At 27.9% G+C, this 25,478-nt stretch overlaps 1 protein-coding gene across 2 annotated transcripts in view; it reads left to right on the forward strand.

Annotated features, from left to right (window-relative positions):
- The window catches only part of LOC111033582 (formin-J-like), a 35,026-nt gene extending 9,661 nt beyond the window's left edge, over nucleotides 1-25,365 (forward strand). The window contains exons 3-24 of one of the 2 annotated variants that reach the window (XM_022314378.1): nucleotides 9,348-9,463; nucleotides 11,922-12,096; nucleotides 12,598-12,631; nucleotides 14,246-14,396; nucleotides 16,437-17,057; nucleotides 18,075-18,275; nucleotides 18,389-18,450; nucleotides 18,555-18,743; nucleotides 18,836-18,936; nucleotides 19,016-19,086; nucleotides 19,149-19,256; nucleotides 19,330-19,400; nucleotides 20,298-20,424; nucleotides 20,509-20,761; nucleotides 20,844-20,950; nucleotides 21,008-21,140; nucleotides 21,230-21,376; nucleotides 21,869-22,037; nucleotides 22,108-22,379; nucleotides 22,437-22,585; nucleotides 22,662-23,488; nucleotides 23,579-25,365. In XM_022314378.1, coding sequence (XP_022170070.1) covers nucleotides 9,348-9,463; nucleotides 11,922-12,096; nucleotides 12,598-12,631; nucleotides 14,246-14,396; nucleotides 16,437-17,057; nucleotides 18,075-18,275; nucleotides 18,389-18,450; nucleotides 18,555-18,743; nucleotides 18,836-18,936; nucleotides 19,016-19,086; nucleotides 19,149-19,256; nucleotides 19,330-19,400; nucleotides 20,298-20,424; nucleotides 20,509-20,761; nucleotides 20,844-20,950; nucleotides 21,008-21,140; nucleotides 21,230-21,376; nucleotides 21,869-22,037; nucleotides 22,108-22,379; nucleotides 22,437-22,585; nucleotides 22,662-23,488; nucleotides 23,579-24,362 — 4,868 coding nt within the window. In that variant the 3' untranslated portion in view covers nucleotides 24,363-25,365. The remainder of the gene's footprint in view (nucleotides 1-9,347; nucleotides 9,464-11,921; nucleotides 12,097-12,597; nucleotides 12,632-14,245; nucleotides 14,397-16,436; nucleotides 17,058-18,074; nucleotides 18,276-18,388; nucleotides 18,451-18,554; nucleotides 18,744-18,835; nucleotides 18,937-19,015; nucleotides 19,087-19,148; nucleotides 19,257-19,329; nucleotides 19,401-20,297; nucleotides 20,425-20,508; nucleotides 20,762-20,843; nucleotides 20,951-21,007; nucleotides 21,141-21,229; nucleotides 21,377-21,868; nucleotides 22,038-22,107; nucleotides 22,380-22,436; nucleotides 22,586-22,661; nucleotides 23,489-23,578) is intronic. The other variant, XM_022314379.1, reaches the window with a different exon arrangement.
- Nucleotides 25,366-25,478: the final 113 nt, after the last annotated feature.

The raw sequence follows: 25,478 nt of genomic DNA on the forward strand, positions 1-25,478 counted from the left end.
AGCCGTTATAAGGGATATCTAACTCCTCAATATAATATTTTAAATGTTTTTAACGAATATAGCTGTTGTTTGAACCGCTATTTATGCTTCAAGCTAACATGAAATAAAATCATATAACAGTACAAGAAAAATAGTTTAAACACGTTATTTATCAACGTTAGGTAAATATTTCTCTATAGACAAAATCATTTACTTTTATTTAAAATTAATAGAATGTTATTACTGTGTTATATTCCTGATGTCTTAAGGCGGAGGGGTCAAAACTCAAAAGACAGATGTCTCAAGTGCAAAATGTTGAAGTTGTTTTTAAGTTCATAAGCGCCAAACCTAGTTAAGAAATAAATAAATCGCATCACACAAAAGTGTCAACATCCCAGATACCTCATAGGTACCTTTGGGCTGTGTGCTTCATTCCAGGTATTAAAAGTAGAAATGAATCTTTGGAAAATGGATAACGTTCAATCTTAATTGACAAATATGTTATCTGCAGATAACGATAAAACATCTGAGTTTTTGTATTACAACATTTATGTAGTAACTAGTACCTAGTAATCTATGCTGTAGTTTAGATTAATTATACACACAATTTGGAATAACGGTGTTTTATGCATTTTATGAGCAAAAGTAAAGATTCATACGATTATAAATAAATAATAAAAAAAAAAAAAAAAATACGATTATACATTATGCCATTATGGTTTATTGACGATTTTGAATATTTTGAAATAAATAAAATATTAATACAGGTGCAATGATGTTTCTTTTAAACATTTTTTCTGGCCCTTGTGCATGGGTAAGACTTAACAAAAAAAATTTAAGTGTTTTATAATGTCGTGTTTAAAAAAAAATTTCTTTAAGTACTCTTAAGTAAAAACGCTTCAATATTCCACTTCGATTGAAGTTTCTGGTAAAAAAATTGGATTTTATTGGTATTTTGGGTGTTAAAAGACTTGACATTTTCATCAAATGTGTACATTAGCAATTCCTAGATACGGTGTTATTATCAAATCACGTGGTCTGAGTAATTTGAAATGTCTATTATTTTAGTCCTTTTCAATTTATGTTGTATACAATTTTAGTTTGTGAGTAAAAAGCCTTGAAATTTTAATACAAGATTCTTCATAGCTATGTGGTTCTTGCTAAAATTAACAAAAAATCGAAAATAATCACGACTTAGCATGATATACGTTATAGTTCATTTCAATCGTCAAAACCACAACATTTTTAAAACTATTTTGTAGGTAGTTACGAGTTAATGACGTTTTAATAATTAAGGCTTAAAAATATAATAGGTACGAAATTCTTCCTAAGGGTTTTTACTGGAATTTAATATAAACATTTGCATTCAGTGACATAGGTAAGTTTTTATTAAGCTTAAATTTTGTTCTATGTACTTCAATTATACATTATTAACTAATTATAACTGATTTGTAATGTAAAATTAGAAAAGTTTATCAATATTAGGATAATTTATACTATTATCTATTCGTTTAAACTGTTTGATTTTTTACTACAAGACATGATTAATTCATTTTTTTATATTCTCTATGAAATATTAATGTGTAAGTTTTGGAAATTATTATTAACAATACTGACTTTTTCCAATATCAACATTTATAACAGATTTATTTTTTTGAAATTTGTCGAACAATCTATGTTATATTTATCACGACAATTGGAAGAATAATAATGCAAACACTTTTAGTTACAATTATTACTAGTGTATATCATAAGTACCTATAGTAAACTATATACTATAATATGCATAATATCAAACTGATAAAGGAGTGGGTGCATAAAAAAAATTGATCATACGATTAAATATTTTTATTACTCTTATGTCGACTTTACTAGTGTACTATAATTTACTTTTTAGATCTTTTGAGATGATATTCATTTTATTTTATTTTTATTTTTTATTTATAAATTGTTAAGGTACATCATAATTGACTATTAAGTAGTTGACCTTTTATAAAAATTAATTAATTGATTTAAGGTTCTAAAAGTGTAGGTAGTTTAATTTTATGAATGCAATCATGAAATTACGCTTTATGAAAATTAAAGTTATGCAATTGTAATAAGATAATAATTTTTCTTACTAATACAGTAATACTGATTAAAAATTTCCGAATGCAACCGCGTGTGTATAATATCAGGTAGCTGGACTTCATTGTGTGACGTCACGCGGATCATGCTTGGCAAAAAAAACCAGTTTTAACACCTACAGACCCATAGACCGAACAGTTCAAATTCTTGCCGTGTATATTTTCTTCAGTATAGCCTATATTTTTATGTAATCTCTTCGACGGATTGTATACGTTTTGTTTTGTTGTTTCATTGCCATCATCATGATATTCAAACAGCCGTTACAGTTGCTTACCAATTACACATAATATTCAATAAAATTATTTTTCAGTATTTAATCATTTAAAACAATCATTAAGCTCCGCACGCTAAAATGTAATAGACAAATAAAAAATCAGTAAAATATTGATTTGTTTCCAAGCCATATTATGTCCGTTTTGTTACAATTTTCTTGACTATGTCGCTAATAACTAACACTCTTATACCTAGTTCATATAATTAATAGACCACTATACACATAAATATATAATAAATATACCTACCTACCAGGGCTTATAGAAGCACATTTTTTGTTTCTTAATATGGTTATTCCTTATAAGGTAAATCCTTTTAACATGCCGTCTTTGTACATACGAATTTAACGTCACTAATTGACATTTTTGCGCAATATAATCAAAATATCTACTAGGTTACCTACCTATATGACTTTCCACATATAAGTGTTAGGAAATAATGTAACCTATATAATATTATATCTTCCACTTATTGAATTGATTTTATATATTGCATAGGTACGCGATGATTTTTATTTCTTGCACTATTCAGTATTTTGAAATTTTAAATAGTATTCATTACCTTGGAAATTTTCTTTTTGGTATTCGTCAATTTTTAATTTGGAAATGACACTTATATTTTTTATATCATGATCTGAAGCAGACCACTTTTTCAATTTTTTTTATGTATCCAATATGTATTCAAATACTTTTATATTTTAAATTGTAAGCAATTGTGTAGAGCAATCCTCTAATTAGTTACCCTTACCACAGATCTCGCTCCTTACAACTTACAGCTTGCCACTTCTATAATCTCATCAATACTTTAAACTATATTATTAATGAAAAAAATCCATTTTCTCAATAGTTGATATTAAATTACTAAGGTGTAAATACTGTAAAGTCAATATAATAGTAAAAAATTAAGGGCCCCGGCTCCAATTTCAGAAATGATATGAAATTTAAAAATTATATTTTATTTATCTTAGTTGTACCTTTAATTACAATACTTTTCTACTAATATATTATCCGATACCTATTTAGGTGGGCGGGGAGTTAGTTTCGTGTATTATATTAACAAAATTAATCTTACAAGAAAACCTTTCAGGCTTTGTAGGATTTTCAGATTTTGATAAGTGTTTTCCTATCTGAAAGAAGAAGAATTTCTTCAGTCTGCATTGAACTTCAATTTAAACTTTATTTCAAATAGTATTATAACTAATTTGTGAAAAAAGTAAACTATCTTTCTTTTAAAGACATAATATTAAGTTTGAGATTCAAATATTTAAAAACAGAGTTCAATGCGGGCTGTAAAATATTCCCCTCTATTAATTAAAAATAATAATCAAATTTGGCTGATATTATAGGACAGGACCATTATTCCCATAGAGTGAATTTTTGAGAACAAAATGACCTAAGCCCGGGGTGGCTTAATGGTAGTTTCAGCAAAAAATATCGTGTCGGTGAAAAAAATATATAAATATATATCTTAATGTTTGCATATATTTTTAATTTTACAAAAATAAAATGGTCTTGAAATAATACTTTTTTTGTAGTTTAAATGGGTCTGATATAAAAATATATTATAATTTATGTCATTCAATGTTTTGAGGTAATATTTTCATTTTATCGTAATCTAGGATTGCAAGTGGGGTAGTTTTCTACATGACATTGTAGAGTGGAGGCAAAGATATCGTTTTATTTCCCTGTTATAAAATAAAAGCTCTAATTTATTATGTATTACACTTAAAACAATGAACTATGCTTGAGTGCTTGAACTTGAATATTATTTTTCTGTGTGCGTTCTATCTGATAACTAATTAGCCATTTAAATATTTATATTGTATACGGGTATCTACTCTTAAAGTTTTACACATTATAATTTGCAAGATTGTACTAACGTGTTATACTAGCTAGAGTTTACACAGTATAAAATACATATCTAGAGATTTATTATTGGCTAATTTTCGAAGGGTGAAAGCCAGAAGGGCGTAACCCCATATTATATTTTTAGACACAATCGATAAGAAAATATATATTATATTTTACCTCAACATCGATTATAATTTACATTTATATAATAATAAACTCAAATATTTTATTATTTCTCAATATAGATATAAAATACTATGTTCCGATATACCTGTATGAATACTGCTCGATAGGAACTTATATTAAACTACTAAAGTACAATTGATTTCAAATTTAATTCAATGAGTCAATTTACTATCAGGGAAGAAAAAAACAAATCTGAGAGTAGGACAGTTATATTATGCTGTGTTTGAATAATTTAAAAAAAGTATAATGTATCGCCAAAAAAAGCTAATTACCTCATTTGTTTTAAATATATGAATAATAATCATACACAACCATGTGGGTCTGATTATAATCCATTGTTTTCCTGCGTATGTTAACACTTGATAATTTTAAAAGCAATGTGGAGGTAAGAGACTAGGTTCTATAATCTCATCACACACTATAGTTCATTACAAATGAACGACAGTCTCTTCTTAAGTGGGCGATGTTCTCATATATACGACTATTTCTACATTATCATATTATATTCACTGGACTAATAAAACTGTAGGTAACTGTTTATTAATCTCTCTCTTTTGCAGTTTTTTGGGTGAGGCGGGCCTTCGTTAAAGATGTATTGGCCAAGGTTCTGGTTGTTAGGTTTTAACACGTCACAATATTTTGAAATAGTCGTCAAAATGTATCAAAGTAATAAAAAAAAGTAAATTTCTTAACGAAAAAATATATTTGTAGTTATATTATTAGTATCAGTAATTTAAAATGTATAATATATTGCTATAACACTTAATATTATGATCAAATTCATTAGAAGTTTATAGTTTTAGTAGTCTTACATGTAGGTTGTTGGTAGAAGGTAAAGTAGGTACTCACAAGTTACTAGGTACCTACAGGCAAAAATATGTACGTAAATTAGTAGAACTATTTTATGATTTTACAATTTAAGTACTATAGTAATTTAGGTAAGTTAGTACCTACCTATAAAAAATATATTCTATATAGGTATTATCGAATATAAACAAATATTAAAATATATACCTGTAGTTATATTATATTAATTCATATAATATAATATAGTTATGCATAAATATTGCACATTTTAGCGATAATTATCATTAATTCATTCAGGTTAGGTCGAAGTCAAAAGTAAAAAATGTTCAGTCTAATTTTCAAAGTCGTCGGGAAAAACAAAAAAAATTAAGAAAATACCGGTTTTCGACAAAGCAATCAATTATATTTTTTTGGTGTAATTCAAAATCAAATAACCTTATATTCTTGAAATTTATACAGATAATACGATAGTATGAGTTCACCGGTGGTTACATATTTTATATTTCATTAAATATTTAAATGGCATCCCCTAATTTTAACTTCTTATCCTGAACATTTTTATAAAAACATATTCAAAACGAAATAAGGAATCGAATATATTATGTCCATCGTACAACCAAAAAAAAAATTTTTTTAAATAATAATAATATGTAGAAAAAAAATTATGTTTTTGATAAATATTGGCTATTACTTATTATTTATTATACTACAGTAGTACAATACTACACCATTATCCCAGTTAATTGAAATTAAGAAACACGATGAAAGTGCCGTCTACTCTCTACAGTTCAGTTGTTTTATGATTATATACATATATAAATATAATATTGTAGATACCTATAAAAGAACCTACGGTTCACTTCACTAACCACAAAATGATTAAACCTGACTAATTACATGGATGGCCAGTTTCGGGTTCATTTACCCAAGACGGTTAGTTCAATTAATTATTAAGTAATTATTCGTATTTAATATTTTGCAAACTTCATTACAAAAGCAACCGTTTTTAAGTAAATATATTTGTTTTCTCTTTCTAACCCATGCCCAACATAATATCAAATTTACGTTCAGCAGAACTAATCCTAGTTACTTTTAATACTAGAGTGAATTCACCAATTATCAAAATTTAAATTAAGACCTGTGTCTCTAAGTTCGATATTTTAAAAATATTTTAAGTTTTGTGTAAGTTGTGAGCATGTAAGACATTAAGTACTAATTACTAATAATTAATATTTAAAAATGATTATACATTTCATACAAATTAAAATATCGTAAAAAAGCAAAGTAGTTTCAATTAATGTTCTTAATTTAAAATTTGGTAATAGTTGAATTGGCTCTAATATTAGAAATATTATAAGTAACAGCACAAGGTTGATTCTAACGCATATCTGCTATATTGTGCATGGATTATAGAGAGAGAAAACAAATGGTGAGCTGACATCCCCTTAAGAAATGTTTCAACTTTTCTCATGTGTTGATCACAAAGAAAAATAATTTAAAGCACCTACCTATGTATGTAAGTATGTAATACGTATTCTTAGATTATGTCAAGACTTAAAATATTAACAGAATACGTCTTATAATATTGTTATTGTGAATTGTAGGTATGTAGGCAAATAGGTAATATAGATAAAAAGTTTTTTTGATATTAGTTTAAAATTTTGAGTTTCCTAGGTAAGTATATAAGAAATAGATAAATAGACAATAAATACTTACATAAGTACATGGATATCTATAAATAGATCGACAATGTTTATCCTTCAATCAATTCAAGCTATAAATCACAAAACCATTTCAAATTTCCAACACAGTTTTTACCTCCTTAGGTAATAATGTAAATAAAATGATAGTCATATTTTTTTCTATTAGGTGCTTAAAAGGATATACATTTATTTTTAATCTGTAAATGTTAAATTGGTTATGATTCATGATAGACGCAGTATAATAAGAAAGTACAAGCAAATCATACCTACATGTAATACGTACTAATTAAGTAAACATATAAGGTTAGTTGGCCTTCATTTGGCTCCAGTTGATCATCACGACCAGAACAAATGTGTCTGTTATTGAAAGATAAACTAAATATATTTTCTGTATTTGAATTATTCCTTAATTTAGTCAAGAGTGGGTAGGTATTCAGTAAATATTTTTATACATTTTTTAGTTAAAATGTTATTGCTGTTAAGTATCGAGTTAGAGCATAAACAATATACATACATCAAATGTATCTGAATTACATTGAATTTAATCAAGTTTATCTTATATAGGTATAAAATAAATAATAGGTATAAATTATCTATTGTATATCCAATACTTTTAATTAAAATATACAGCAATAATTAAATTGTTCATTGAATTTTTTTTTTTAAATGTTGTTTATTACTTAATTATTATTATAGTTACAGGTACTTAACATTATTATCTGCTATAAGCTTATAAAATATACGATTTGTATTGCAATGCATAATGTTTTTTTTAATACTAACATTCATTTAAATACTATAAGTCTATAACTATTATAGTAACTATCGTTAGTTGTATATACTTATCATAGTTTCATTATTTATCTTGTAATAAGTAATAATAGTAATAATAACCATATTTGTTATTATAATATTAGATTCTATTTCTGTTGTATTTTTCTAGTTTATCAACTTTAATATTTTAACCTAATTACTATAATAGGTATCTAAGTTATAAGTAATAATATTTCATAAACAATATATTTAAAAAGTAATTAATGTGCAGCATTTTACGTAGGTACTGGTTCAATATAATACTAAAACTAATATATATTTTCTGGATTGATATCTTCAAAATTTAAAACTATTATTAAATATAAATTATGTTTACCAAAAATAATAGAAAATACCATTAATGGCTTATTATAGGCATTGATTAGATTTAAAAAAATTAATACTATTTGAATTGTTCATTATGTTTACCAAATACAACGTATTTCCAGCCTAAGTACAACTATCGTACTTAAATATTTTATTTTTAATTTAACTTACAATTATTTCAATTACTATTAGCCTCTTAGAACTAGGTCTTCAATGGAGAGCACTTTTTAGTTGTATAACTTGAATCCTATTATAAAGACACTACCCATGTATTTGTATTGTCTCCTTCTTACAAACGTATAAGACACAGAAAATGTTTGTTCACTAGTTTCAATAGTGTGCTATTAGTTTTTATATTAGAGTGAATTAACTTATTTTAAACTTTGAGGTAAGAAGATTATTGAGCGTTATCAATTTTTTCGATATTTTAATTTTCAAGCAACATATGAGTTGGTATGTGAAATATCGCAAATTAAAAATGCTCATATCTAGTTTGAAAATTAAAATATCGAATGAAAGCCAACGTCTCAGCGGGTAATATTCGTATCTAAAAGTTTGATATTCCCTCTAATATCAAAACTAACAGCAGACTATTGAAGCTAGTGAATGAAAATTTGCTCTATCGTACGCGTGTAGGCGAAGACAACAAATTTATAGGTAGGTAGCGTTCTCTTAAGCCCAACTTATACAGAATACTGTGGTTAAGACATGAATAATTGAACTTAATATACTACACAAATAATTGTTTCTGTCAGAACATCACACAATGTTTACATTATTTACTTATAAGTTATAGCCACTTAGAAAGTTAGGAGCATATTTCTATGGTATTTTAAATTAATTTCTGTCTAATTAACTTTGACAAATCGTCTATATTAATAATAAAGAGCCATTGGTTTTGCATATTTAATGCATGTTAAAAAAATGTAAATCTGTCAATTATTATTATTGGTTTATGTTTATCCTATTATGGTAAGCAATTAAAACCAAAACGAAATATCACGTTTTCAAATAACATAGGAACGTAAGTTGTAACTGCCAATTTTAAGAGTTTAGCTGTTTATTATTCGTGAAATGAATAAGGCTTATAAATTATAAGATTACTTGGAGTCATTCTACATAATTAAAAACACCATTAATCTTTAATTGATAGAAATCACAACAATATAGATTGCAATATAAGAACGCCTAACCTATCTATTGAATTAACACGAAAACATTTTAAATTATCAAATTTCAAACATAGATATTAATTTGTACCGTGTAATAATTTCTTTTACAGCTCTTGACACAAACAATGTTACTGTGAAAAAGCAAGTATTGGAGTTGCTGTCTGCATTATGTGTTTATAATTTAGAAGGCCACGCCAGAGCACTTGATACCCTTCAACATTACAAGGCAAGTAAACCACAATTATCCTTCCTTACCAAACTAAAGCATCGATGATGCAGTTCTTAATGGCTAATTTATTAATGAATATGTGTTTATTAATTATTAATCAATCATATTAAGATAATCTGAAAATGTGATGCATATCACTCGCGATATTAGCCATTTAGCTACTGTTAATATAATATCAAGTAGGTATGGTAAATTTATATAATTATAATTTATGTATTATAGCTAGGTACCTACTAATATTTCACTTTATTACAACATTATTTAGCACAATTATAAATAGGTACTTACCTATATGGACATAACATGATATGTTATATATATAACTAACTGATCCCGTACACCTCGATGCCCGTTAAAAAGACCAACTATGTATGATTCAAAATGAGTGGTCAATTTATCATCATTTAATTTTAATACCCGGTGTAGTATGATATTCAAAATTTTCGGTGACAAATTCCCGTGGATTTACCCCATCTTATAATGTCCATTATAACACAATCACATACAATACGCAGTTCTAAAATTATATTCAATCACAATAAGTAATAACTATTCTTTTTCTCGCACTTTTAGCCTTGTATAGGTAAAAGAATTTTTTTAATAGGTACCTAATAACCAATTGCTAATTTCTTCTTCGTAATATAAATTAAACTATAAAAATTTTGAACGATTTATTCAACAACAAAATTATGAAACATTAGAGTTAGGAATACCACTTTTACTAAGTTATATCTAATAGTTCGCTAGCGGTGGTGGTCACACTCATTTTGATAGTTTTGACCAAATATAAAACTATACGTCTCAAATTATATTTTATAACCAATAGCAATCCTATAATAAACAAAAATTATTATTAATATTCGTCCAAGCTCTATAAAAACATTTTTAATTTGCAATAAAAAAAATTAAGGAGCACTTAAATTTAGCATTTCGATTATAGAGGCCTGGGATAGTGTAGATTTCTGATAGTAAGAAAAATTTTTAAATCGGTTAAGTACTTCCACAGGTTACCCCGAACAGACGAACAAACAATTTTTCTTCTTTATACATAAGTATAAATATATATTTATATTTTAATTCCTGCATCCACTTTATTATAATTTACAATATTCTTGGAGAATAATTGTTGTATCTAGGTACTTACCTATATTTTATTCTGACGCAATAATGTATTTTTATGTATTAACTAGGTAGGTTCACATTTGGTTCATGAATCATATAATTGGTTAATATGAAATAAGTATATTTGGCATGTATGTAATATGTAGCCATGTAAGTATATTAGTATATTACTTGGGGACTGCGCCCCTGGCTGTTGGCAACATAAAATGTCCACTCCCCCTCACTTGCTTCACTTAATTTTACTACCGTAGGTAGTTACACGACGTGACGTAAATAAAATGGATCATATTACTATATAATTTCAGGAACATTGCATATTCGCATAATAATATACACATATAGTCATATAATACATTTTATATTTGAATTAAGTAAGTATTGAAAATTGTAATTGTATCGGGTATTCTTTTCCTAAATTTTCAAAAACTAATTAATTCGGGCTTATTTAATAAATTATTTTTTATTCATAGTTTTAAATAATGTTAATATTGATATCTATTAATATTTATTAATAATAGTTTTATTGTATAAGAACCCTTATAAGTTGTAAGTACTTAAAATAAATAGGTACTACTGTACTAGCAGGTTACCTATAGATAAGTACTTTTATGAAAGTTATTTTTTATTAAATTATTTTATTTTTAATTGACGTTTTAAATTTCATCTTGTATAAATAAAATTATTATTTAAATGGCCAATGGGTGTATCTACTCATTTGTTTACAGTACCTACCTACTTTATGTACCTACTTTGTTACAGTTTATAAACGTTTATTAAAAAACAACAATTAACTAAGAATTGACTCTTTAAAATATTAACAAGACTCTTGAGACTAGAAGTACAATAATACACATTACAATAAACTTGTTTTCATTACCCCATTATTGTAGTTTAATTCTATATTCGGTTGCCTGTAAAAAAAAATATATTAACGATTACTATTATAATAATCGTAGCATTATGCACAACTACATACTTGCGATGTAACACTGAGTAATCAAGTCAAAACTGTTAAAAATAATAGACTAGAAGCTGTTAATTATTGCAACCATTACCTTGATCAAAGTATTTAATCGTTTAATATTATGTATTCAAATTTCTATATAATTATCTTTTCCACCATTATTCCTTTTTGTACCTATAAGTAGGAAGGTACTTCTATGATATTGCATATTTTTCAATTTTATGAACCTACCTATATTATTATGTGTTATAGAATATATTGTTTATAATATAATTGTGTATTTATGAACAAGAGTACAAGATAATGATGTATAATATATTTTATTTATACTTTATTTTAACTTTATTTCAAATGATTTTTACTTTACAGGACCAGAAAAATGAAAGGTACAGATTACAAATCGTTGTTCGTGAATTGCAATGGGCGCTATCCAAAGGCCAAGAAACAGCAGATTACCAAACAGCTATTGTGGCGTTTATCAACTGCCTCATTATATCGACGCCACAGCTTCGAGACCGGATAAGAATTAGAAACGAATTTATTGGTAAGACATAGAAATTTAACTATTTAATCATTTATAAATTTGTTTATGAATTGTTTCATTAACTCTGCAAAGTTATTTTGTATAATGCCCACAAATAAGTAATGTATATGATTGTAATTACTTCTATGGTTTTCCGAAAATGTAATAAAATAGTTAGGTTAATTTCAATTAGGAGTTGTAATAATTTAGATAATTTAAAAAGGTTTATTTGATTGATAAATATTTAAAAATTTAATTTGATTATTAATTTAAAAAAAAATTATATATTTGCAAGTATTTACGATTTAGGTATAGGTAGTCATTTGTGTCTAAACTCTAAGTCTCTAAATATAATATTATTGTTATTTAGAACACTATACGCATTTATTATTAAGAAAAAAATAAAAATAAATGAATAAGCGTTTAACTGTTAGACATTTTATACATATTATGAATGAAATAATTATAAAATTAAATAACATTTTTTGTACCAATTGTAATTTAGAAATAATTTTTTTTCAGGTCTCAAACTCCTTCCGATATTAAATGAACTAAGGTAATTATTTAAATTAACTTAAATTCATACAAATTAAAACCCTAACCTAACAACTAACATGTTACCACGATTAATTCGATGTTTTATTCCTATTAAGATGTTCTGGGGACTTTTCATATTTTTGAAAAACTATTTTTGTTAAATATTCTTTTGATAAAAAACATTGCGTGTAATTGTATGGTTTCACCGAATGATGCCAACATTATTTTGGTGGAGCACATAGAATAATTAGTATATTGTTTTTGACTTACACCATTATTTCGGTTTCCAATTATAGGTCCATGACAATTAAATAAAATCTAGGATAAATCTTAGATATTGTGTAGTAATTCAATAATATTATTAGTCGGAACATGGAGTTTTAACGTATATTATTATTTTAATATAAAATTAAAATATTTCACAAAATAAACTTAGTAATATACATAGACCTGACAGACCCGTCTTCGCTTAGAATCGTTTTTTGTATGCAATAAATTATCATTTAATTCTAATTTAACATAAACATCACAGTGACTTACTCGATGATGCGACGCACTCGACACGCCTATTGTACAGCAAAGCGGTTTCCTATACTTTCCTTTTTTTTCTTAATTGGAAATATTGTATTACTGTACAAATTAATTTCTAAAAAAAAAAATGTTTTTTTATAGTAAATGTAAAGTAATTTACCGTCTAATAAAAGTGCGTATATAGCTTCGGAGTGCATAGTTCAACTGAAAATAAGAATTTAAGCCTTTAGGAATGGTGCCAATGGAGTTTCGATTACCCTTTTACGTTAGCGAAGTAAAGCAATTTTCATGAAATTTATTAGATGTCTTTTCGAAATATTCAACTATTTCCAAGCACCATCTAAAAACAACCGTTCGAAGATTTGTATTTATAGTTGCATGCATGAATGCACTATTTACAACTTCCATAATACAACTAAATGCATAATCATATTATTATAACCACCTACATCTGTTAATTTAAAATCGCATTATGGTTATTAATTATTTTAATTCATCTCCCAATTACGAATCGATTATAATCCTAAAATCAGTAAAATGTTAGAAAAAATAATAATTAAATGTGTAACATTATAAAAATAATGTACTTATAAAATTGACATGTGTGTAAAATTGGCAGATATTGGTAATATACTCGAATAACAAGTTCCTAAAAATTAAAATGTACCTATACAGTTTTGAATTATATTATCTGAAAAATTAGAAATAATTAGTGCACTCTTGGTTAAAATTTTTTTTTACATTCAAACTCTTATATAATTAACTAATTTATTAGAAGTTTTGTCTATTATTATATCATTTGGACTTGACATTCATTATGATATCATTTTATTTTAACGTCTCCGATCCAAAGACGGGCTGTGTGCCAAATAATGGTTATAAACTAGCAGCGGGCCACTGGCACTGGAGTCCAGAATTAAATATACAAGAATAGTACACCGAGCTCGTCGGTGAGAAAAAAATGAACTTCCGTAGTCGCTGAATAAAAACGATTGCTATTTCCAGCATCAGTCGTTCTTAAACAATTACCGAAGCTATACTGCTATAGTCTCTAAATACAAAATAGTTGTTGGACAATTTTTGTATGTTTCATTTATTTAAGGAAAGGATCAATAAACTATGCAGATCTTGGGGTACAATTAGATGTTTTTGACGAGCAACGAGAAAATGACGAATCACAAATTCTAGATGTACCTTTTCGCGGTGTCGATATAAGTTCTCATGTGGATGTATTTTACGCTATTTTAAAACAGGTTAGTAAATATGTTTTAAATTATTTTAAATTAATAAATTACTGTAAACCAAAACATACTAAATAAAAAAAAAATGTTAATTTAAAATACAACAAGTATGGCTATTAATATAAAAAATTAATAAATGTTAAAAATCAATTTAATTTTCACAATTTAAAAAATATATTTTAGTGGAATAAATTGAAAATTCCTTTTTTGTTTTCTTACAATATGCATAAAAAAGTTTAAAAATATGTAGTTAATAAAATAGTGTACTTATTGTCTTTTTATCGATTAAAATAATATTATGCGATGCATAGGTACTCTATTTTTTTGGCATCAACGACGAGGTGTTTAGCAATACAATAATTATTATATTATAATAATATTACTTACACATTAATTAATTATTACACTTGCGTACAATATGGTAAAAATAACACCTACAGTATCTTCCAATTCCATATGCCATATGTGTTGCTTATAACGAGAACTTATATTTTTAAATCTAAAATGATAAAACTGAATTAACCTGTATACTTTGGGTTTGGAGTTTAGACGTTAAAAGCCCGTGTATAATCACAGTTACAAACTTAACACTTATTATACATACATTATTATTAAATTCTTATAACCTATATAACCTATGTATTATAGCCATTAGCCTATAAGTACCAGCAAACGCGGTATTGTTAGGTAGACAATATTAAATAAATTCATAATGTCGCTCTACAAAATAATATAATATATTAATAAGCTATATTATATTATAAACAATATATAATAGGTAATTTATATTATAACAAAGCTAACAGCTAACAACGTTTTCTTAAAGTTAACTCTGTATGTACGATGTACCTATGGCAATCCGTTAGTACCTACCTAAACTAACTACTTGTCGTACTGTGAGTGCATTAATGTAATGACTCAATAATTGACGATTTTGAGTTTCACATGTTTTTCTAGTTAAAAATATCATTGTTTGCAACGCAATAGTGTATTATATCATACCTATTGGACAAAATGAATGAGTTAAACTGTATATAAAATATCTTAACCATAAACTATAAAGATACATATACCTATTTAAGAAATTAAAAACTCGATTTCCTCAAAATCTTCAATTTTTAGTTACCTATAGGTATAGATACCACTTATGTACTCACAGTGCGTTGTGCCAATACTGCTGAACTATAATACCTACGCATTAATTATTAGTACCTATCGATAGTTAATACCTCAACTGTACACCAAATGGCAGGGAGACACTATTCCCAATTTGTTTTTCACATATTTTTTTCACCAAAAAGTTCTTTTTAAAACGTTTAAGTACATATAATAAAAAAAAAAATGGCATAAATAAAATATAAAAGTGTATTAACATTTTAAATTATGACCAATGACTGTAGGGTTTGCAATAATACCATTGTTATTAACAAATTGTTAAAATTATAAAATTATAAATTATTATACAAATTATTAAAAAAATGTTAATTTTAAAATGTATCAATAAGTATAATACAAAAAGGAGTATAACTAAATGAGTGTTTTAAAATTTTAAATTATGACCGATATCCGCGAGGTATCCAATTATATCATTGTTATTAATAAATTCGTCATACTAGAGAGACAATATTATATATTCGTTCCTCTACTTTTTGTCGTACCATATTACGACCCTTCCTTATTTTTTGTTAATTATTAGTTCTTGCCAATCGTTGTAGTACTGTGTGGTACTGTTTCCATAATTACATACGCGTACCACTAATCTAGACTATTATTTTAATGACATGACACGACTACACTACTAATGGCTCAAATTAGATTAGGACTATTTTTATTTTTTTGAAAATATTCCATTTGTAAAAATATATTTCGGGAGAATGTTCTCCCGGTAAATATTGAAATTGGAGAAATTAAATTGGAAACATAAGATTTTGGAAAATAAAGGTCGGAAAAATTGATTGGAAAAACTGTATTACAATCATACCAATTACCATCTACAATAAACGTTGACTTAAAACCCAAACTAAAAGCACTATTGTTTATTGTATACTGCAGGTAGCAGACACGCCACAAGAAATACCATTCTTGAGCATCCTTCAACACCTGCTCAGGATCGATCCCAAAGAAGCCGTCAGCGATATCGTCTGGGATACGGCCGAAACGCTGGTACACCGCTCGACGTTGCTCGAGAACCGACAGGACGCATCGCGCCTGTTGCGCACGCCAAGCGTCCTCGGCCAAAGTCAGCCCAGGGATGTGGGTTTGCGGGTGTGCTGTTGTGGGCGCAAACCGTCGTTGGGCCCGTCGAACGTGACTTCACCCACGTCGGTCACCCCTCCGCCACCGCCACCTCCACCACCACCACCTCCCCAGCAGTCCACAGGGAATCCACCGCCACCGCCACCACCTCCGCCGCCGTTGATGGGCGTACCGCCGCAGCCGGTACCCCCAGCGCCTTTCTTTCCTCAAAATCAGCAGCCGACCGCTGTCGAATTAGCGCAACACACCGGAAAACGGTTCCTCGCGATGGGCAACAGCGGTTCGGCCACCGCTGTGGACGCGCCTCCGCCGCCACCCACGGTATCCGCGGTCGCTAAACTCTTACCTCAACAAGAAACCCCTACGCCAAAAGCCAAAATGAAAACTATTAATTGGAACAAAATCCCCGACAACAAAGTAAGTTTTTTTAATTATTGTTGTTGTGCTCATGTCTTCGTTAATGGTTACGGTCCACGGAAAACGTACAAAATATAATGAATAACTCAAAATTGTAGGTATAAAACAATTTTAACAATGCTAATAAGATCAATCATTGTTAAGTAACAGTGAATGAGTGAAGACAACATTTTTAAATAAGAACAATAGGTTTTAATTAAAACATTTACATAGGAAATAATATACTATTGGTATACCTACATGCACGAATTATGTTATATAATCTATAACATTATTGACTTAATTTAAAACTATTTTAAGTATTTTTAATAATGATACATTTTCATGTACCTATTTACTATTTAATATTAACTTTTGCTTTTCTCCAATTATTACAATGACAAATGACCTCTTTTGTACCCATTCATTTTATTTTGAACATATATATTATAATAAATGCCTATCTATAACCCACTACCTACTTTTGAAGAGTACTAATAAAAAGTAATAAATACTACAAAATATATTTATCGAATATATTAATGGTTAGGATAGAGCAGCTAGTCTCATTCACTACCAACTGAAATTCAAAGTACAAACATAAATATTCTAACATGGGTAAGCACCTAACAGACAGATGAAAGTATAGACACTAGACATCAATATTTATTATTTTCTGTCTAAAAAATATAATTACCAACAGAGTACAGACATAGCTTTATATTTTGTTTGGGAAGTATTATTTTCAATGTCAAAGTGGCGTAGTTATCATAGGGCAAAGCGGGACAATGTCCAGAGGCCACAGAGCTCAGAGTGGCCGCTAAATATTACGTGTGCATTTTAAATTTTTATAAATATAATATTTGTTGAGGGACCTATTTTATTTACTGCATCGGGCCCTTTTGCCATCAAGCTAAACCACTGATTAAAATAAATAATTATAAATATTATGCGGTTAGGTATACATTTCTGTCTTTAAATGATTTTACTCAAGTTTAATGTTTATATTTGTATAATCTAATCAATCCAAAAATGTAGGTTGTTGGACGCCATAATATTTGGTCACTTGTGGCCAGAAGCCACCAAAATTCACCCATGCCAGATCTTGATTGGTCGGAAATGGAAGGTTTGTTTTGTCAACAAGCTCCTACAGCACCAACTAGTCAAAGCGGAGTGTTGAACTTCAGACTAGGCCAAGATACTAGTGAATGTGATAAAAAACGAAAAGAACCAACAGAAGTAAATGAATAATTACTTACAACAATACAATTTAATAACATTTTAATCAAAAAATGTTAAAGAGTATATTTGTTTTATTTATTGTTAAATTTTAAATTATTTTTAAATTTCAGATTGTTTTATTAGATGGAAAACGAAGTTTAAACGTTAATATATTTTTGAAACAATTCAGAAGGTTTGTAGTGTTTGTACTGAGTATAATACGTACAATTAACTACCTATAAGCTTATATGTATGCAACGATTATTATTAATTATGGTTTGTATTTTCACATTTCAGTTCAAATGAGGATATCATACAGCTGATCCGCGATGGTGATCATGATGATATAGGGGCAGAAAAACTGCGAGGTTTATTAAAAATCTTACCAGAGTTGGATGAATTAGAAATGCTTAGGGCTTTTGAAGGAGATAAGACCAAATTGGGAAATGCCGAGAAATTCCTGTTACAACTGATTGACATTCCCAAGTTAGAAAAAAATACACGATTAACCTTCTATAATGTTTTTCGCCCTTAAGCCATATAATACAATTAATGTTTTTATAAATTTTTATTTCTAGCTACAAGTTACGCATTGAAAGTATGTTATTAAAAGAGGAATTCGCATCAAATATGAGTTACCTCGAGCCAAGCATTAATTCGATGATCGTCGCTGGTGAAGGTAATAAAAGCACTAGATATTTTTTAATGAAATTCATAATACAGAATTTATGGTACTTACATGAGACAATTTAATTTAGATTTAATGACGAACAAACGATTCCAAGAAGTACTATATATGGTGATTTGTGCTGGGAATTTTTTGAATTTTGTAAGTGAAAAATGTAAAAATTGTTTATGTGAAAAAGTTACGACATAGAATTTAAAATTTAGGGTGGCTATGCAGGAAAAGCTGCTGGAGTGAAATTAAGTTCCTTACAAAAACTCACTGATATAAGAGCTAATAAACCTGGTATGAATCTTATCCATTATGTAGCACTGGTGAGTACTGCAAATAAACATTCAGTTGAATTATCAAATAATCAGGACAAATAATGTTGTTCAATTTTTACAGCAAGCAGAAAAAAATAGAAAGGATTTACTTAAATTTCCTGAGGAGATGTCTGTATTAGAGGAAGCTACCAAGTAAGACAATTTAATTCTCGTATATTATGATATTAGTTCATAAAAATATGTTTCATTGTTTATAATAACTTAATTTAAATATAATAGTATGTAGATATAAATTTCCTCTAATAATATAGTACCCATAACATTAAATGATATATTATACAATACAACTTTTTATAACAATAATAATAGGTACAAGTTAATATTTTCATTTATCTTACAGATATCATTAATATTTAATTAAAAATATTTCCTCACATTTAAAATGTTCCATCTAGTCCATGTAACGCTAATATTCAACATTTGATTTTTAAATACTAATCGATTTTTATCATTTAAAATTCTAATATGGAATATTTTACCTATTGAATTTGCTTAAACATAGCGTAGAATACGTACTACCAATCCTACACTTGAAACGATTGTATACAACATGCATTAATTATGAAAGATTATTTTAATACTAAATAGTTGAGGATGTTGTATTAGAATGTGTTGACTTCGTCACTTTGAGTACTGACGCATAACAGAAAATTGTACATTCAGATTTTTAATATATAAGATACTATTAGAGTGAATATACCATTTAAAAATGCTCATAACTTGATTCAAAATTAAAACATCTTAAAAAGCAAACATCACAGCCTTGGATAATTTTCTTACCTACTCGATAATAATAATAATATCTTATCAAATAATTGGTCAATTCACTTTAATACTAAAAGTAACACACTAAAATTCTCTCAACAAACAATTTGATATGTTGTATACATTAGTAAGTTGGGCCAACTCATGGGCGTACAGCATCCTCTTAATAAATAGCCTTTATAGCTTTAAACAATATTTTTTTTAAATTTGTTTCTACTAATTGGTTCGTTACGTTAATTAATAAAAAATATTTTTTTTTTTTAGGACTACTGTAGAACAGTTGCAAAATGAAATAAATGCTTTAGATTCAAGATTTAAAGTTGTACGAAAACAAATTGAATTACCCAATACTGAACAAGATATTAAAAATCAAATGATAGAATTTTTAAAGGTTTAAATATTAACAATTAATATAATTTTGAAATGACAAACAATAATTAAATTAATTATAAGTTATAAATAACAAATTCAATAGGTTGCAGAAAGACAAGTTGGAGGCTTACAAAGTGATATAGCTGAATTGGAATCCATGAGGAAAACGTTGGCCGATTTCTTTTGCGAGGATATCAACACATTCAAATTAGAAGAATGTTTCCGAATCGTTCATAGTTTTTGCATGAAATTCAGATTAGCAGTGGCTGAAAATGAAAGGAGGAAAGTACAAGAAGAACAAGCTTTAGTTCGAAGAAAACTGAGAGAAGAACAGTTAGCTGTGAAAAAACGTCTATGTAAAATCAATAATTTATATGATATTATGGTTCTTAATTTAAAAACTACATAACAATTGTATATGTATTTTACACTTAACAGTGACCAATGATCAACAAGGCAATGGATCTGATGTTGAAAGTAATTTAGTTGATTCAATTTTATATGACATTCGTTCAGGATTTCCTCATAAAAAGAGTTTTGATAAGGTATGTGTAACTAAATTCAATAAAAGTTTTGAGTATTCTAATTTTATTTATTTCCAGGGTAAAAGACCACATAATGCGACAATTGTGAATTCAGAAGACGATAATATATCAGTATCTGGTTCACCGGCTGTGATTAGACGAAGACTTGGTGTTGTTGATAATCCTAACAAAGAAGATAATCTATCTCCAGGTATTTATTATGTTCCATATTATGTAATGTATAGTACCTAATTAATTTTGTCATTTATAACAAATTTATAACCATATATTATTTATAAGATGTTACCCCAAATGGAAGTTTGCGTCGTAGAAGAAGCAGAGTGCCATCAGAAGAAGATGAAGTAACATTAATGGATTTCTTGCGGACATCTAATCAAGATGCTCCACCTGTATCAAATATTCAAAGAAAATCTTGGGGTAGTTTAGGTAATGAAAACTATTTTATTACATTTAAAAAATTAATCATATTATACAGTAAATAGATCAAATAATTTTTATTATGTTCAATAATTGATTGATACTGTTAAAATTCTATGTATTAAATATCTATTATGATATTATATCTAGTAAAGGAAGTTTGAAGTATTAAATATATTATATTGAAAAAGTAATTTTTTTTTAGTAAATTAAACTATAAAAGTAAAAGTTTTAAATGTTTATTCAATGCTAACTTTAGACTAAAGGTTTTGAAAATTGTATTTACTATAAAAAATAAAAATGTCAAACATTTCAAGTCTCCAAATTTAATATTTTTTAGACTACAAAAAACAACAAAACTGTTATTTAATGAAAAATGATATTAAAATTTGAACTTGGATACTTATAATGTAAAAATGGAAATATTTAGTGAAATTGTAAACTCTTTAGAAAATGTTGTTAAGATCAATATTTACCATATTCTATTCATTCATTTTACAGACCGTTCATGGGCAAGGAGATTCAGAGGTGGTGGTAAAAAGAGACCTGACTTATTAAGTGCTGATTTCAGCGCTGATAGAGAGCGAGCAAATTCGCCATCACCTGTAGTGGAAACAAAGTCAATTGTATCTACTGCAGCATCAACTCCTGAAGAAGAATCTAAGCCAAAGTAAAATACATATTTGAAAAAAACAGGTTAAGTCAAAGAACAAATAAATTATTGTTCTATTTATTTATAGAGCATGGAGACAAAAGATTGAAGCATGGTTACAAGAGAATGAAAAAGAAGATAAAGATTCTGACGATTTACGACGCAAGACTCAGCGAGTACAAAATAATAGACGATCATTAGAAAATGACTCTGAGAGTGATGGCCGTAGTGGCATTTTGGATACATTACCCGAGGGAAAATTGGCTGATGCTAACAAAGATGGATACAAAAGAGTATATGCTGACTGGAGACCCACTATTGATAAAACCGATGTCGTTGGCGTTATGGAAGCAATTGCTGGTAAGTAAAATCTTTGAATCAACCAAGAACTAAAATATTAACTTTTAATTGTTTTAGAAGCTCAACCTCCTGTCAAAGATAAATCTCAATGGCGTAAATCTAACTTAAATGTACCAAATACATCAGAAGAAACTGACAGTAATTTGAAAAGAAGTAAAAAACCAACTTCTATAACTAATTTTGATAACCATAGCAAACCCTTACATGTAAGTTCATAGATTTAATATTCATTCTGTAATTTAAAAAACTTAGTTCAGTGTTATTTTTATAACTCATATTTAGGCTATCAAAGAAGAAGACAGAAGAAAAGGTTTCATTGAAAAACTAGGACAAAATGTTTCAAATCAAGATCGTTTAACAGTTTATATTCGAGGAACAGATCAGCCTGAAATAAAAACTAATTTAAGAAGTCCATCATTATTAAGAAAACAATTACCTTGTCCGGATTCACCAGAAGAAAAATTATTACCACCATTTGCTCCCAGACGAAAAACTTCAGATTCTACTAATCCAGGGGATGTAACTGATAAAATTGACATTGATTCAGATAATATAGAAACACCCCCAACATCACGTAGACAAATTGTAAAACCTCAGTCAATTCCATCAAAAATTCAAACAGTTGAAGAAGAAAATCTAGGTGACGGTCAATTTGATAGATTTTCAGCAGCCAGGCGTACCCGAAGATATAGAAAAACTCCAGAAGATGATTTAGGTCGAAAATCGGAAGGATACGAATCACCAAAAACCAACGAGGAAACAGATGTTCGGTTGAAAAAGTGGAAAGATAAACTAATGTACAAAACATCTGAAGATGATAATAAAGACTTTTCTAGAAACCGACTATACTCATCTATGCCTAGGACAACCAGAAACCAAAGTGTTGTAGACCATGGTGATATTATGAAAGCTGTAAAAATTTATGGACAGCTTACTCCAGAGAAAAGTATTATAGAGCCAAAAGCTCTGGATCGAGTGACTAAGATAAATCTTCATGATAATGATGAATCATCAATAAATTTGAAAAGCGAGTTCATACCAGAGATTAGAGTACAAGCTTTAACACCACCTATAAAAATTAGAACTGAACACGACTTAAATGATGAAGGGTAAATAAAACTGATTATATTACGCACCTACTTATTATTTCCTTTACTTTAGAGGATTGTTATTGATTTATTTTTATTTTTATTTTTTAGTTTTGAAGAATCTGTGAGTTTGATGTCAGCCGAATCACTAAGCCAGGAGACTTCTTCGGGTAACTTTGAAACCGAAAAACCAATCCCAAAGACGATAACTAGAGCTGATAGTAGTGGAAGTAACGATACTAATAGCAGTAATGGACCCGTTGCGCCTACCTTAAGAAAAACAAATTCACTCAAGTCGTCTATTAAACCTATAGTAGTAAGAAAAACTGAGTTGCCAAAACGAACAAGTAGTTTCAGAACTCCACTGACTGTTCAGAAACCAGTGGTAAAAGTTATTCCATCGATTAAGCCTATAATAAAATCAACAGCCGCCCAAAAGCCAATTGTAGCTAGAACCACAAGTGCACCAAAGCCTGTTGAAAGATCAAGTTCCAAAAGTAGTTTGCGCAGCTCTAGGAGTTCGCTAAATAGCTCAAACTCTGTCAGCACGGTCAAAAAGATACCCGGTATTGCAACCTATACAAGAGCTATCAACGACCTGACAACAGATTTGAAGTCCAAAAAACCACTGAATGCATTGCAACTGCACAACCGTGATACACCTATGGCTAGCAGAAGCAGTAGCAGTGGCAGTAGCATTGCAGTTCCTGTTAACAAACCAAAGCCAAAACCGTTGAGCACTAGCTTCAAAGAGAACCAAGGCAGATCCGGTATGACAGGAATGTCACCCTCCAGGAAATCGTTGGGATTCATGAGACCGACTGCTGCTAGTACCGCAAAAGACTTGGTTGACAGCGGCAAACCAATGCCTCTAGTCAAAAAAAATTTTAAGTAGATATTTAAAATATATAATATGTTAAAGTTGTCAATTGTCACCACATGCAATACATACCTAATACACTATTGACGGTGAATCACTATTAGATATGCATGTGGTATTACTATACATTTTGTACATATACTCATTACTGTTCTATGCAACTTTTTTATTTTATATAAGTTTGAATAACAAAAATGCATGTTAATCGTCGAGCCGACAAACAGTTTGATTAAACAGTTAATAAGTTTGGGTCTTTGTGATTTATTTGTTTTCATATACAATTATGATAACAAACATATATTATATTATATGATTACACATTTAATATTATGAAATTGTTGGCTCAATAAATATATTTAAAGACAGTCTGAAAAAAAATAATGATGTTCTGAGATGAAACCCCTCACGACAATATTTTAGTTTCAATTTTATAATATGTTAACATAATTTCTACTGTATGTACAACTGTAAAACTAACTATTTATTCTTTTTTGATTAGAAATTAATTTTTAGAATTATAATGAAATGTGTGACAGACCTACATTGAATAATTATTTACTTAAAGTCAAACTTCAAAATATAGTTTACATTATTAAGTTAAATATATCCACATAAATTTAAAATTATATTAGTATTGTTGTATACATTTTTTTTTTACTAATTTAGCATTATTCTATATCTATAATTTATTATATATCTGGTATCTAGTCAGAACATGTTGCTAAACAATCAAAATGGTGCCTTTTGTAAGTATACTAGTAATAAAATAATTAAATTGTGTTATTTTTTCAAAAATTATTATGTATATTTTTAAAACAATACATTTTTAAATTGCTAACGAAAATTTTATTTTTATTTTTCTAAAAATTTGTTATATTTTATTTAATTTATCATTATTAAAATATATAAATACTTATATAATTATACCATGTACTCATCATCTACGATTTACTAAGTTCTATATCTGTCTTACTAACAATTATTTTATTATAATAAATAATTATTGTTTTGTAATGATTGAATTTCAGTTGAATATTTTATTATAGGAATACATTCATTGTTATTCATTAGGGATCCTAAATGTGTAAATGTGCTGTAGTTTTGGACTCACGCTCTACATGTGATTTGCTG

The sequence above is a fragment of the Myzus persicae genome, unplaced genomic scaffold (genome assembly GCF_001856785.1).
Source record: "Myzus persicae strain clone G006 unplaced genomic scaffold, MPER_G0061.0, whole genome shotgun sequence".
In the NCBI taxonomy this organism is placed as follows: Eukaryota; Metazoa; Arthropoda; class Insecta; order Hemiptera; family Aphididae; genus Myzus; species Myzus persicae.